Genomic DNA, 15,335 nt, shown 5'->3' with positions numbered 1-15,335 from the left:
GGCTTTTCCTTCCCACCTCTCCTGGGCTTGTCCTCCAGAGAAGACCCAGCCAAAGAGGTGGAGTGGCCTCTGTACACCTGCTGCCCCAGGCCTCCCTGTGCATGTGCCTAAGGGAGAGGAGCTGAGCTGCTCAACCCCACAGTCCCGCGGCTTCTTCATAGCTCACTGCTTTTGCTTCTTTGGGAGGATGTGGTGAGGGAGCCGAATGCCTCCTTCATTGCAAATTTCAAGGTTTGCTGAGAAAAACGATCAGTGAAAATGATGGTTAAGCAGATGGTTTAAATTTTTGCGTCGTCTTTCTCTGCGGTTTCTCTGTCAGCTTCTGTTCTGCCACTGAAAAGAGGGGAGGAAAATGAAACACAGCCGTTTCCCTAAAGAAATGAAAAATTACTCTATGAACGTTTTTTAATCAAGTTTCTTTTTATCAAGAAAAGATGATGGATTTTAGCAAGAAAGGCAAAGAGTGGAAAAAAGTCTGCAGCTAATTCAACTTTTGGACACTGAAATGTTGAAAGGAACACGTGTTTAACTGGCTTTTTTCCTCTAGATTGAAGGTTATGAATGTACAGCACAAAAATTTATTATCTCAGCAAATTCAGCTGAATTTTATTTTTCATGTCTACAAGGGGAGAAACCTGCTGAAAGGAGAAATACAGGCTTTTCAGCAAAGCCCCATCCCATTTTGGTTTGTAGTTGTGCTGAACTATGAGCTCCTTTGGTAATGGCAACTGCACAGCAGTAGCCAGAGGATATGTCTGCTCTTTCTGTAGCCAGTCAGCCATCTGGTGAATGTAATGCAACTAAACATACTGCAAGTTGGGTTTTTGGGGAAACCTGCATTCATTGGCTTACAGCTTCAGGCTGAAGAAGTACTGTGACTCTTGGCATTCAGAACCACTAAGATACATTGGTGTGGCTGGCATGATAAATTTAAAGGCATTAATTCATTTTTTTCCACTTGTGTGTGGAGATTGGAGTTGCAAAGAAGACATAAGTTTGACAGGAATCTACATGAGGGACAATATTTGATGCTGTAAGACAGGTGGACCTTGTAGTTATACTTATCTCTAGAACATTGCCTGAGAAAGCCAGGTATATGTCTGGTTCAGGCAAGACACCATCTCCACTGGGCATGATCTACATCACAGTGCTGCCCTATTAGAGGGCAGTTTCCAGTCAGTGTTGGTAAAGCTGGCTCCTGGGTCCAGGAAATTTAGTGCCCTTTTTAAATATCTCAAACAAAATGAACGTTCCTTTGAACTGGATGCCTTGACACAGATGCAAATGAAAGTATGTGGGAGACATGTCTCTTTTTGTTTTGGTTTTTTTTTTTCTTTTTTGTTTTGTCTTTTTTTTTCCCTCCCCCAGAGACTAGCCAGAAAAGGACAAAGAAGGATTTTTCTTCCCATTTTTGTAGGTGGAGGCACAGTGCAAAGGGGATTTTAGTATAAACAACCCAGACTGCCAAAGGGTGTTGTGGCACTGTTTCTTACTATGTTAACTATATGCTTGTCTTTACCCCTTGAGTTATTTTCACTACAGATAATTTGGTTACATCTGTTTTGCTCCAGTGAAGCAGAGATTAAGTGGGTGGGTGTGTTGAAACTGGACTTTCAGACCCATCAGCAGTTAGTGAAGAATGAAAAAGAGAAATGGTGCTTCCTCTGCTGTGACTCTCCTAACGACTGTGTGTCTACTTGAGCCCTGACATCATCTAGTGAGGAGGTACCACTGGATTGGGAGGACCCCTGGGAAATAAACCTCTCTGATCAGCATGGAGGGGCTGCTGCAAATGATCTTTTGTGCTTTTAAAGTGATAGTAAAAGGGTGGAAGTGGAGCACATTTAGGATGTATCTGAGTTAGGAAGTCAAAGAGTGATGCTCTCTCTGGGTTGGTATTAATATTCGCTTCTGGATCTCTGTGCTTTGCCATTGATCTCACGAGTGTGGGTTTGGATAGATTGCAACTGGAAGTGTACCTGCTGATATGTGAATGGCAGGAAAGTAGTGGATGTGTTGGCACAGAGTTTCACAGGCAGTGTGAGCTTGCTAAGGCTGTGCTGAGAACTGCCAGAGGCCCCACAGCCACACCTGTGCAGCACTGAGCTGTGAGTGGCTCTGGGGCTCGTTGAAGTGGCCAAATGAAACATTCACTGGAGCTGCCCTGGGTGTGCACAGTGTGACCTTGCACCTTCTTGGAGAACAACCTGTAATTATACGTAGTTTAACTAATGCCTTCCAAAACCGATCAGTTTAGAGTATGTATACACTGGAGCAGAGTATTTTCCTTGGGATCTTCCAGTAAAACTACAGTTCTGCTTATATCCTGGTATAATATGTAAAGGGATGAACTAAACCCATGATTTTGCTGCTGCCTGTATTTCAACACATTTACCCTGTAAGGGATGAAAACAGTCCTCTGGGATTGCAGCGCTAGGAACACCACTGCATCAAGAGAGGTCCCTGTGGTGTATGGGCAATTGCTATCCTGTCTCATGACTTATTGGGATTCTTTAGCCTGGATTAGCTGTGCTTTATCAAGCGAAGTTGCAGGTTAGCTGGAAGAGCAAGTTGGTTAGTTTTTTTCAGAATGCTATTTCAAGCATTTGAGTGAAGCAGATGTTAACAGAAAACAGATTACTTTAACCACCTAGGGTAGAGTCCCCTCAGGTTTCAGTCACTGTAAGGCCGTGATCCCATTGATTCTCAAGGTCACCATAAAATTGCTGGGGAGAAGCAGTTGGAAACACTTGAATTTCCTATGTAAAAATGTTTGAATTCCACCTCCCCTTAAAAAAACATTATAAAGCCTTTCAGATCTGTTATTAGGGAGAACAAAAAAGCAACTAGACAGCCAAGAAGTAATCTTCGCCCAAGCCCGTAGATAATCAAGGTCCATTTATGCTTTCAGTGAGTTTATAGTGCTTGTCTGCCTCTTGATCTGAGAAGCTGTCTTGACCATTTTAGTAGAGAGGTCAAGGACACAGCATTCACCTCAGCATTTGAATGTATTTATTTTAAGGGTACAGCATTTGAGGAAGGACTACAACTGTTGCCTGACTTTGGCCACAGAGTGTTGCACAGAGAGCATGAGCTTTGTAGTGCTGTATTCCTGTAGTAGTTTTATGAACCTTAAATTTAAAACCGAAATGAAACAAATCCCACTCCCCTTCCCCCTTGTGAATATGATACTGAGGGGGAAATACCTGGTTGCTCTTGATGCATGGAGAAGAATGCTGTGCCTTCCAGGTTTGTGTGTTAGCTGAGCTATTCTAAATTGCTTTGGGAGCTTGATGGGTCCTGAGCTGTGGTTCATTTGCTTTTTACTTCTGCTTTCCTCAGGAAGTAAGTGCAGCAGCTAATCAGGTGATTCACAGTGGAAAGTTTAAAGAGCAGAGTGGGAGCTGCTGCAAACACCAACATGCCTAGTAGGACAGAAGCAGTGACACCCATTTCTCTGGATATGGTTATTGACTGCAACAGGAGCTGCCAAATCTAGGAGCCCAGGTATGTCAAGAGATTTTTTGTGAAGGCAGACAGAACAGACTGTTAAATGTTGAAGGAACCTGCATTATTGGTTGCAACTGGTGTGTTATGATAGGATTACTTTCAATTTATGAAGGTTTCAGTCAAAGTTCACCCCAAATTGCAATACAAGGACAGCTTTCCTCGGGAAGGGATGGAATCCCTGGTTTTAGCATTTACAATTATTAGCTGTCAAAACTGTGTTTATTAAACAGTCATCTTTGCTGCCAAGTGAAGAAAGAGAGTAGAAAGGAATATCACACTGGATTTTTGGGATGATCTGAGCTGCGTGTTTCCAACAGTCCACAGAGTACTGGGATTTAATAGTCAAGAAAGGTATACTTGGATAAAGAATATTTGAAGCCACTAGTCCTAGAACTAGGAGTCTGATTTTTAGTATACTATGTCTCTAATTATCTAAACAGCTGGAATAAAGAAGGAGGCCAACTGTAGTCTTTATTTTGTGTTCATGTACTTTTGGAGATGAAAGCTTTCCATGTACACTCAAATAACTAACATTTTTTGCAGATACTTACTATAAAAAGTGTACCAGTCTCTGAATTTTGGTATGAAGCTTGATTCTCTTGTAGTCAATCATCTTGCTATGATAACAAATTATTTTAAATGTGTAAGTAAACTTCTTAATCTTGGTGAAAATTGAGGGTTTTTTACCTGAATGGGATCCTTCTATGAACTACTGGGGAGGGGGGATAATCACAGATTATAATTAAAATGTAATTTTAAAAATCATTTTAAAATTAAAATTTTTTTCAACTAGTAAGCTGTTAGTAACAGTATTCTGCTGGTCCTTCTGCCAGTTTTGGTCAGGCCTTTCTTCCCTTCTGTCTTTCCAGTCTGGCATAGCCACATTGCAGTGTGATTTCACACAAGCTTTATTTAGAAAAAAAGGGAAAATACATGATGAAGTTCCATTTCCTCTCTGTAACTTGACTCTACTTTCTGAATGATAGTATCAGATTTTCACTTTTATGTCTTTTAAAATATGTATTATTTAGACTTTACTTTTTGTATTGTGATACTTACCAAAAGTATCTTATCGAACTTAATCAAGAATCAAACAAAAAATTTACTAAAACTGAAATTAACTATTAACTTACACTGAGGATCAGAACATGAGGTGAGTGAAGAAGAGAGACAACATATAAGACCTTTTCAAAATATCTAAGCTATCCTTAATACCAAAGACATTTGAATACTGAAGCATGTGATTTTGTGGTTGGTCTAGAATAATTGTCCTCCAAGATGAATAGAAAATTGAAAGGACTTAGAAGCCCTAAACAAATTGTAGATGCAAGAAAAGGCTACTAGGAAAAGTAATATTTCAAGCATGTAGTGCAAGTGGAGTCAACAGACTAATACTGTAGGACTGATATTTAGTCTAATGTCTTTATTGTTACAACTGTTACAATTCAGTCTTCACTAATGAAGTTGTTTGTGCATATCTGGTTTTTAAGAGTTTCTGTGGAGATGGGAAGAACTCTTTCATTACATGAATTCATAGACTGAACACCTTTTGGGAGGCTATCCCTGCTTGCTTTGGCTGTGCCACCAACAAGAAAGGCCTTCTCAGTCAAGTATAAATAGAAAGAGAGGAAATTGGTACACATACTTGCAGGGCCATGCAGTTCAACTCAGGGAGTTGACTGATGAGTCACTGACCTTCTTCTGTGGCCAGAGTAAGCACTTCATTTCCCCTCTCCATTACTTAGTGTCACCATTTGTAGGGTGCCTCTGTAAAGAGCTTTGGAGTTCTCTATGCAGATGACCAAGGTAAACATAGGCACTGGAGTGAGATACTTGTTAACATTGATTTAGGCTTAGCAGAGTAGCTTCCAAGGTCAGATATCTCCTTGAGGAAGAGAACAGCTTTGCTATTTGGGATGCAAGTTGAGCCTCACTGAAAAAGTAACTGAACTGTGCTCTCTGAAGCCCCTAGAACAGCATCCAGGCTTTCTCAACCAACACACTTACAGCTTCAAGATGACTCAAGTGGGTCAAAATCCCACACCAGAGTTAAGTATAACATATGACAAATGTAACTCCTACACAGTCATGAGGAACAGAGTCTTCCTGTGCAGTCACCGCACTTTTTATTCTCATGGGGCTTATTGTCTTAGTACAGATAATTAAGGAAAACAACAGCAGCAAGCAAAACACAAAATGTCGTTGAGATAGGAAGTTCTAGACTGTTCCTTGGGGACTGACCAATATTACAAAGGCCTCTATCCCCTATCAAAGGACAGAGTATGGGCTGTGGTAGAGTACATTACCCCATGGTGAAGTGCGAAGGACCAGCATTTGCATCTAAGTACAGGTGTCTGCTGGGAGCATCATCTTCGTGCAGGTGGTGTGGGGCACAGTGACAAGACAAATGCCATGACCTTCATCTCTGTGGTACACAGCTACTGTGGGAGTATGGAAGTGAAACTGGTTCATCTGGCATGGAGTGGGAAGAATACAGGCAGTAAGCTAGCTGAATAACTGATGGATGATGAAGGAAGAGAATCCCAAATGCAGTTTTAGTGTTGGCTCATAATTCTAAACTAGGCTCATAATACTGTCTTCTAAAATTTATTTTAATGCATTTATATTGGTTGTGCAGATCTGACTAAGGTTTTTAGTTATGTTTGCTTTTTGGCAATTTTATTGGAATGGTGGAAAGGCAATCAAAGAGACACTGTAAAGAACCTGTTTCCTAGAAATGAAGGTATATTGGTGTTTTTCTTTGGGGGGTAATGATTTGTAAAAGATTCTTCTGGGCTCTTAAAAATTATGTATTTGGTAAGTAAGATGAGCTGCATTCATCTTGGTGACAGCTCCCATCTGCCTGTGTTAACTTGGCCTGTCACAGACTTATGAGTAGTCAGACAATGACCTAGACTCCAATAAGCATATGGATGACTTTGATGAAAATTGGAGAAGCCTGATCTCCATTGGTCTAAGTTGTCATGATGTAAGATCAGCAGGGTGAGCTCACAGAAGACTGTGGCAAAGGAATAGGCTGAGTGACACCCCCAGAACACTGCGGATGGAAACAGGGCAGTAAAGTAGATGAGAGGACTTGAGGCTGAGATAAGAGTACCAGAAGGATTTCCTGACATGTAGTGCAATAAGGACCTATTTTAAATGTGATGGAAATGAGACTGCTAGAAGCACTATGCTCCTTCATTGAGGTATATCCACTTCAGTTTACAGGATCAGCTAAACAAGCAGTGTTGTGAAAATACCTATTGTACAGAGCTGTACATCTGCCACATAAAAGAGCTGAATGTTGCTGCGTCCTTGGGTCAGCATAGCCTTGTGGGGAATCCTTGGCTTTTCCACACAGCTACTATTCCGGACAGGGTTTCAGCCTCACTCTAGGTGGGGAATGTATCAGTGATGTGCAGTTAGATTTAGTGTCCATACTCATTGAAATGTGCAACCTGGCTCTTGGCTAGTGCTCTTCCATTGCATATCTGCCGACAGTAATATTTATAACTTGTTTTATAGTTGGGGTGACTGTAGTATAAGGGAGAGGATCTGGCTCAGTGGCAAAGCTGGGACTGGGATCCATATTTGCTGTGTGCTTTATTGGTTTGTTCTGTCAAAGCTCAGATGAGTTAAGTTGCACATGCACACATCTCATGAAAGAGAGCTTGTTCATGCAATTGCAGGTTGGTAACATTCTTTTCCAGGAGCAGGGTGCTTTGCCATTAGAATTGGAAAAGAGTCAATGACTGAGAGTGTTTCCATATTTCTAAACTTTAACTCCAACCATTGAAACTGTCAAGTGTCTAATTTCTTGGGAGAGTTGACTGGTAAGGGGTATAAATAACACAGTATATTTATCTGGTCTCATCTCAGCATGGACAAAGCAGCTGAACTCATGGAGCAGCTGGAGGATTCACCTGTCAAAGCAGGACAGCAAGAGCAGAACCCTGATGATGGAGACACAGCAGAAGTGCCAGAGCAGCATGCACACAGCAAGGACGAGCTACCCCAGAGCCAATGGGAGACTCTAGGCAAACAGTTTATAGAATATGAGCAAGTGGCTCCATTTCTCATCCCAGAGGATCAGCAGAGAAGGTTGCTGGAATTTCTTCCCCTCTTCTTAAAGGTTTGTTCTCTTTGTTGCCTTTGGTGCAGATGCCAATTTGAGTTTCTCTTGCTCTGTCCATTCTGTGGTCACCCAAATAGCCAGTGTAATTAATTGAAACAGGATTCCTTTAGGTGATAAGGAATCCTCCATTGGGAGCCTGGAGAAGCAGTTTCTTCTCCTCCTTTCATCTACCTAGCCTGCTAGGTTAGCATGAAAAAAGTACATGGGGGAGCACTGCTTCACTTTCCTGAGTGGCTAAATTTTATTCTTGAAATCAAGGAACGAGACAGGCTTCTTACAAAGTGAATACCCTGTGAAAGGGTCACTTCATGTCTGCCTTATCTATTTCATTACTTACTGGGGGCTGAGCACAGTTTCAGTCTGGAAAAAGGTGGTTGTGGCATGCAGCCAGTTAGGGGAAATGCAGGTGTACAGCCTTAACACAGAATTTTGGGGTTAATGACAATGCTGATATCTAATTTTAGTGCTTCAGATAGGAGTTGGGTGAGAGATGAGGAAACCATGGAGTGGGAAGAGGAAGGTCATATGGTGGGTGAGGGACACAGCTGAGAACTAGAACATTTTAGTTAGCAGGCTGCCCTATAGCTGCCATCAGCCAATGATTTCTGAGATGAACATATTGGAAGGTGAAACAAGAAGAGCTCTGTAATGCATGGGAGCCTTATTGGTCGGTTTCTATGCTAGAATCTGTAAAATATACAGGAAACTGTTTGAGTGGACCATACAGAGACAGAATGGCAGAGTGCATGCTGAGTGAAGCAGAAAACCTGGCTTATCTTTAAATGTACTGTGGCAATGTACTAGTACAGAATTGTTTTTCTCTTGGATTACCTTGGGTACTTATGGGTATTGAATCTGTATTTCTACACTCTCACTGTGACTTTCAGAAAGAAAACAAAAACATTTCTTTGGTGAAACCATATTTTAATGACGCCATATTTCAAGTGTCTGAACTTGTGAGTTCTCTGTGCTCTTGAGTGACTGAACTCAGATCCATCTATTCCCTACCTAGCTGAGTTGGATTTCTAAACTAGAAATCAGTGGATAGGTGAGGAAAAAATAGTTAACACATGGTCACTGTTTATATGGAAAGCACTGTGAGACATAAAAGGGGATACTCTGCATTTTAAACTGAGTGTGTAGGAAAATCACTGTGTTCAGGGCTATGAAGCTTTTACTCAGTTGGCTGGAGAGAGGGGGCACCAACCAGGAGACACCAGGGGTGCGGGGGCTCGTTATTCACTTGATGAAGAAGGAAAAGGTGTGGGAGGGAAATGTCAGCCATCTGCTTGTGATTCAGGTCTGGGCTGGGAGTCACTTCAATGTGCCTTCTGTATCTTCCTTTTTGGTGCCTCAGAAGGTATCAGAACGTTCTATTACATGGCTGGCTTTTGAGCTAGCCTCTCTCCATGAACCATGGACTAGGAAGGGCAGATGGTTACAGCAGACACACGGAACTTGTGGCAGAATCTTTAATGTGTAAAAACAGGTTTAAGAGGAAGGAAGAAAATCAGATTACATTGATACCATATTATTTGAGTTTCCCCTGAAGGTAGACATCCTGCAATGGAGTCAGGTTGATATACTTCCAGATACAGATCTTCTATAGGCTCACACATGAATATGAATTAATTAGGTCTCTTCCTAAAGGTTAGTGTGTTCTAAAAATTGGTGCATGACCCTCAGGAAGGGCACTGATGAAGTCAAATCAGAAGATTGGTGGCCTGCTTTGTAGGGAGATAGACTAGTAGCATTGCTATGAACATTTGATTACTGCTCTCTGCTGCATATGGTCTGTACTTCTAAAATTTATCCTACTCTTTCTGTTGGCGTAAGAGTGAGTATAACAAGGCCTTTTTTAAGGGTTAGGAGGATGTTCCTCTTTGAGGAAGAGGGTCAGAAATCTATTACTGCGTTCTTCTGAAAAAGGGCATAGCCTAATGATATTGTATAATCTTAAGTGGCTGTAGGTTTCTTGTCATTGTGTTTGCTCAGTTTGCTTCTGTTCTTTGCAGACCTTCCCTCCCTTCTGCATCAGAGGTGGAGGAAATTGGTAGATCTTGCATTTGCAACTGAATGTCTCTGAAAGTAACTTAGGGTCAAAATCTGAAAAAAACTAGTTTGCTTTTAAAATTATTGATTGATGAAAATTATTAATTATTAAAAATGAAAATACTAATGAAATAATAATAATGAAAATTATTAATAGGCACACTGTGCAATTGCATTTCACTCCTGTAGCACAGAAAGAGTTGGGGGCATTTTGCTTATTGACTGCAGTAAAATGAAGTAAAAAGTAGGTGCTTACCTGATTACTAAGAGATGACTGACACTTTGTCCACAAACTGCCATCTGTGATGATGAAAGAAAAGAAATTGAAAGGAATGGTAGGGAAGGAACTAATATTTGTGGAGGATCTTAATTTACAAAGAGTTGCACTGATTTCTTGGCAGTAAGTATTACGGGGTGTCGGATCTAATTTTTTTTAGGAAAACACGTCATTTTTCTTCCTTTCATCTTTGGGGCTTACAGCATTTTTCAGAACTTCTAAAAGGAGGAGACTTTTGTAAAGAAAATTTTTCAAGGTTGCTGAGGACAGAGGTGTCTTAGACTGGTCTTTAAAGGTGAATGCTGAACTACTGCTAATACATAAATGCGTGTAGCACCAGATGTTTTATGTAACAGAATTGACACCTGATTCTCAGAGGCTGGTTGGGTGCAACAGTATTAGTCTGCTGGAATATTTTCTTTATTGCGCTTTAAATCTTTCCCGCAAAGGCAGGGCTAAGAAACATTTAAGAGGGGTTTGTTTGTCAGACTCAGGGAATCAACAAGTCTTACTGTTGTTTGTCTAGTAAGTTTTGCGCTTAGTTGCTTGTCCATTCTTGAACAAGTGAGCTATAAACTTATTTATAAATTGTCTATAAACTTGTCTATAACTTTGTGCTTCTTCAGGGTGTTCTTCACATTTTGAAAGGGACTAGCGTAATTTTGATATAAATAATTATTGGCACAGGGTGTGACTAGCATTTACATTGTTGGGTTTGTATTAAATGTAGAAAATACCATAAAAGCTCTCTAGCAGGTGCTTTACATGATTCACAAGGTAGTTCCAGGTTGACTTCTGTATCTGTAGTGTCATGCTCCTGCTGTCTGGGAAACACTGCTTAACGGACTATACTGACTAGGAACGGAATTTTGTAGGGGAATGTGAGCCTTATGTTAGTTTATTTATGTTTATTAGTATTTGTCAATCTACTAAAGACATAATGTGTCAGAAAGACTTAACAGTTACGCTTGGATTTCAGGCCTGGGAACAGTCTGCTGGAGTAATCGTATTTCCCAACGTTCAGCTGTTAGCCAGTGAGGTTTCCAAGCTCCTGACTAAAGAAATTAAGAGGAACCTCAATGGCAAACCTGCAGGTAATGTTCCCATATCATCTTCACTGGATCCTGTTATTCTGGAAATGTGTGTCTTTCAGCTGTCCTCTGCGCTGGAAATAAAGGTGGAACAGGAAAACACTGTGTAGCAAGACAGATATTTTAGTAGGTGACAGCTAGCACTAGTTTGAGGTGATTGCACTGAAGATTTGGCCTTGTATGCCATGATGAGCTTGTGTTTGGAACTTTTGTAGCTGGAAATGTGTAATGTGTAAGGCATGTAAGAGTTAGAGTAGGTTATACAATATTCTGAGGATCTTAAATGAGAAAAATATTGCTAGCCACACATGGCTTTCCTGGTGGCTGTTGTACATTCTTTGTGCTGTCAGCTGCCAGGCTTCATGAGCTGAGCTGGTATTCTTGGTCAAATGTGTCAGTTTGAAACATGTGGTTTACACAAACTGACCCGAGCTTGATGCTGAATCAAAATCACTTTACGTTTTTTTGTTCGCTTTAGTGCATTCCTGCTACTGTGATTTTGTTAAATTTGTCAGATCTGTTATGAAAGCATAAATGCAGCATTTTCATCTTCCACTAAGGAATTAAAGTTTAACATTTTTGTGATAACAGAAGAAGCTCGTCTGGCTTTGGAGCAATTGCTGCAACAGAAAGGGCAAGCAGGAGATGGCCATTTGCTCCTGAAATCGGTGTATCTGCTCTCACAGACTGACTTGGTAAGAGAAATTACTACAAAGGGTGTTTTCCTTTTTACTTCAGAGAAACTGAGTAGACACCCCAACGGTGGAACACTCAATTCTCAGTATTTGCATTATCCCTAATATTTTGAGCTTCAGCATGCCCAAGGCTTACAGTCAGAGGACACACCACCAGGTTTGCAGGCCAGGCTTTTCTAAAAGAGTGGAGTAAGCATTTCATCCTTTCAGATACCATTTTATTTTTGATTATCAGACAGTTGTTTTTTCTAGTGTTTCTCTGCTATATCCTTTATCCCCCACCCCTGCCCCATTTTTTGTGTATTCCTTATCACTCCAGCTTACATATCAAAAAGACAACTAGTAAGAACCTGCCTGGTAATATGGGGGTTAGCTTTTCTATCCTGATAGCATCTCACTTTGAAGCATTTAAAAAACTCTACTTGTACAGCCATCCCAAATGCAGACTGGCATCAGGAGTACAGCCTGTTGATGGGCATATGAGGTGTGTTTATCCATGACATTTAGTTAAACAGTTTGTCTCAGTCTTTCTTGTTCAAAGACACACAAAAATAAAATTTTCCTGTCAGATTATGCTGGATACATTCTGTGTCATAAGGAGCGCTATACAATTATATATGTAGCTAGTCACAACATAAAGTTTCTGATGAGATTTGTGTTTTCCACAGTTTTAAGACGTTGCCATTTTTTGTGACACATACACTCACAAAACTTCATATTACAAACCTCATTCTTCTGTTAGTTTGGTGCTAATTTTTTTATGATTACTGTGTGCCAAGTACACACACTGGGACTTCTCTGGAAGTTCTATGCAGCCAAGATGGGAAGAAACGAAGTGTTGAGAAACATTGTGAAGAAACTGTCACTTGCATTTATAAAACCTGTAATTAGAAGTGTGTGTGTTGTTATTCAATATGTTCAAAAAGTGAAGGCATTATAGCTAAACTGCTGCTATGCTGAGTCAAGGAGGGAATGAAGAATTCATGCTTTTAACATATCAGGCCTCTAGAGCTGCAGGGTATCCTGGAAAGAGGGCACTGTCTGTCCCTGGCCTTACTGCTGGTTCAGCAGCTGGCTAGTTTGCGGATTGTGTGCTTCCCTGTGTCTCCATATGCAGGACATAGTCAAAGCTGTAGTTCAGCTGGAGTGGGAGGTCCTGGGAACAGCTACAGCAACACGTAATGTATTTACTTCTGCCAAGTGGATTTTACAGCTGTGCTATGTGACTGCCAGTCTTGTGTGCCGTAGAGCACTCGTGAGGATAAAATGCCCAAGTAGGTTCTTCATCTGCCTGTTCTGAGTGTTCTCAGTGTGTAGAAACCCAAGAAAACTGTGGTCAGCTTCTGAAGGGATTGATCTTTATTTTGCTTGCTTAGAGGACTATGTGGAACATCATTGGATCTGGACTTCCAGCTGCTCTGATGCAGTGTCTGTACCTTTTCTTTACTGTCCCTCTGAGGAAAACCAGTGATGATGGAGAGACAAGTGAGGGTGAAGCCCAAACTCAGGAAATGCTTGTTAAGGTGAGATGTGCATTAGCGAGTTCATTTGCTCTGGGTACTCAGATGTTCGCTTAGGCTCTTAGCTGTTCATTTGATTCAAATTGACAAAAAAAAAAAAAGTAAATTTGTACTGAAAACTGTTGAATAAGCATCAGGAGCCATATAAAACATATAAACTATTGCTAACTTTTTTTTTTTTTTGTAAACCAAGCAACATGACTTTAAGCAGAAAAAATCCATTAAGAATATCCTAGTGGTAGTTTTCTTTGTTCATTTCAGTGCATACATTCTCCTGGAATTAGTATCAAACTCATAATCTCCTTCCCCAATGGATTTTTCTTTATCTCCTGGGTGTTTCCAAAGGTGTTTATTGTAGCTGATGTTTGCTTGCTTTTCAGATAATGCTTAACATGTACAAAGAGGAACAAGGTGTAGAGGAACTTCTGGCAGCTGATAAGCTTCAGTCATTAATTATAGCAACTGCTTCTCTGTGGGACCAGTGCAGCCACTCATGGAAAGTACCTACAGGCCGTGTGCTAAGAACAATTTCAAAGGCTCAGACCAAAAACAGCATTGTGTACCTACAAGGTTTGGTTTAGCAAATTGGCTTCTCCTTTCCTCATAGCTCCCCTGGGAATGAATTATCAAAGAGAGTCTCCTCAGGACAGATTTTTATCCTTACATCATCCAGTAGTCAACTGCAAATCATGGGCTCTTGACACAGTAGAGATGACCTTTATTTAGCGCTGATAGCCATCTGGAAACGGAAGGGTTTTTTACACAAAAAAAACAAATTACAGGCAAGAGCTAATCCCATTTGATCACACTGATGTAGGCAAGAGGAAAACGTATTATGTTCTTTCTTAAGTTGTGTGACTCGGTCTGTGGGCCTGAGACTCATGAACACTAAAATACAAGGCTGGGGGCACTGTCAGAGTAATGCTATCTTTTGATACAACATCGTGGTTGGCTAAGTCCTCATTTCTTTCTAGGCTTTATTAGTTTAAGCAATTTTTTTCTTATTAAGAAGTGCAAAGGCCACCAGTCTCAATTTCTTAGAAGTGAAAAAATAGTTTTGGAATGCACAACATACCATCAATATTCCATGTAATGGGATAACTGCATATAGACATTTAAATTTTTTTAAATAAAATTTTGGCTTCCTGGGTAGGATTGAAAGAAATGTTTGGACACTTTGAAGCTGCCCTGAAAGTACTGGCCATGAGATTAGACAAGAAAACTAGGCTTCATTCCTCAGAGCAAAATGTGTGTACCCCATTACATATGCTTCATTGAATTAATGAATGAAAAGAATGAACCTGTGAACTCCACACAGAATGTGTGATTGACTTAGCACAAGACAATTAAATTTCTTAGTCACTGCTTACCTTCTGTACTGAGACAGCTGGATTCACTGTATATGAATTTGGGTGAGTTGGGGGATTGAAAGCTTATACTCCTGAGATTATATCAATTTCTGGGAGTAAAGCAAAGAAATGCATGTATACTGTAAAGCCAGCAATGCTCTTCATGTAGCTTCTGAAATGAGTGTGCTATTCATATATCCTCTTTTCTTTGTAGAAAAAGAGTTAACTGACTCCTATTTGTGGGAAGTAACTTTTCAAATTTGTTTTGGTTTTGTTAGTAACTTTGAACTTGTTTGACTTTCAGTTCGTAAATACCTGCTGTATTTTTTTATTTTCACAGCTGTGGACTGCATTAAAATAGCTGTTCAGAATCTCTTTACACAGGCTGACACTCTACCTGCTTGTGATGTGTGTGAAGCTGCTAGTATTGTCTTGTGCTTTGTGAAAGATTCTTATCCCGTATCATCAGCTTTATTAACAGAGTTTGAAAATAATGATGGCTACCAACTCCTGTTAAAAATTTTACTCAGGTAAGAGAGGTTTCTTGTAGGCTTCTAGAGGATGGTAAAACTTAATTTTCAGAATGCATAGTGCTCTCTTAAAATATGAATCACATAGGTAGTCCTGTGTGTATGTGAAGCATTGCTGTTTTAGGAAGGGAAGCAGTACATAACTTTTTCTACTTAAACCATAACAGGAGGAG

The 15,335-nt window shown here is 40.4% G+C and overlaps 1 protein-coding gene across 2 annotated transcripts in view; it reads left to right on the top strand.

Moving 5' to 3' along the window:
- Positions 1-1,609: 1,609 nt before the first annotated feature.
- WDFY4 (WDFY family member 4) overlaps positions 1,610-15,335 on the top strand; it is a 120,400-nt gene continuing 106,674 nt past the window's right edge. Inside the window, exons 1-8 of one of the 2 annotated variants that reach the window (XM_085065323.1) lie at positions 1,610-1,725; positions 3,343-3,507; positions 7,393-7,645; positions 10,957-11,071; positions 11,660-11,763; positions 13,140-13,286; positions 13,664-13,853; positions 14,973-15,162. In XM_085065323.1, coding sequence (XP_084921449.1) covers positions 7,394-7,645; positions 10,957-11,071; positions 11,660-11,763; positions 13,140-13,286; positions 13,664-13,853; positions 14,973-15,162 — 998 coding nt within the window. In that variant the 5' untranslated portion in view covers positions 1,610-1,725; positions 3,343-3,507; position 7,393. The remainder of the gene's footprint in view (positions 1,726-3,342; positions 3,508-7,392; positions 7,646-10,956; positions 11,072-11,659; positions 11,764-13,139; positions 13,287-13,663; positions 13,854-14,972; positions 15,163-15,335) is intronic. The other variant, XM_085065324.1, reaches the window with a different exon arrangement.

Source organism: Lichenostomus cassidix, chromosome 6, assembly GCF_008360975.1.
Source record: "Lichenostomus cassidix isolate B80296 chromosome 6, HeHo_3.0, whole genome shotgun sequence".
In the NCBI taxonomy this organism is placed as follows: domain Eukaryota; kingdom Metazoa; phylum Chordata; class Aves; order Passeriformes; family Meliphagidae; genus Lichenostomus; species Lichenostomus cassidix.
Note: the sequence above shows the minus strand (reverse complement) of the source record. Positions and strands in the feature narration are given on the sequence as shown.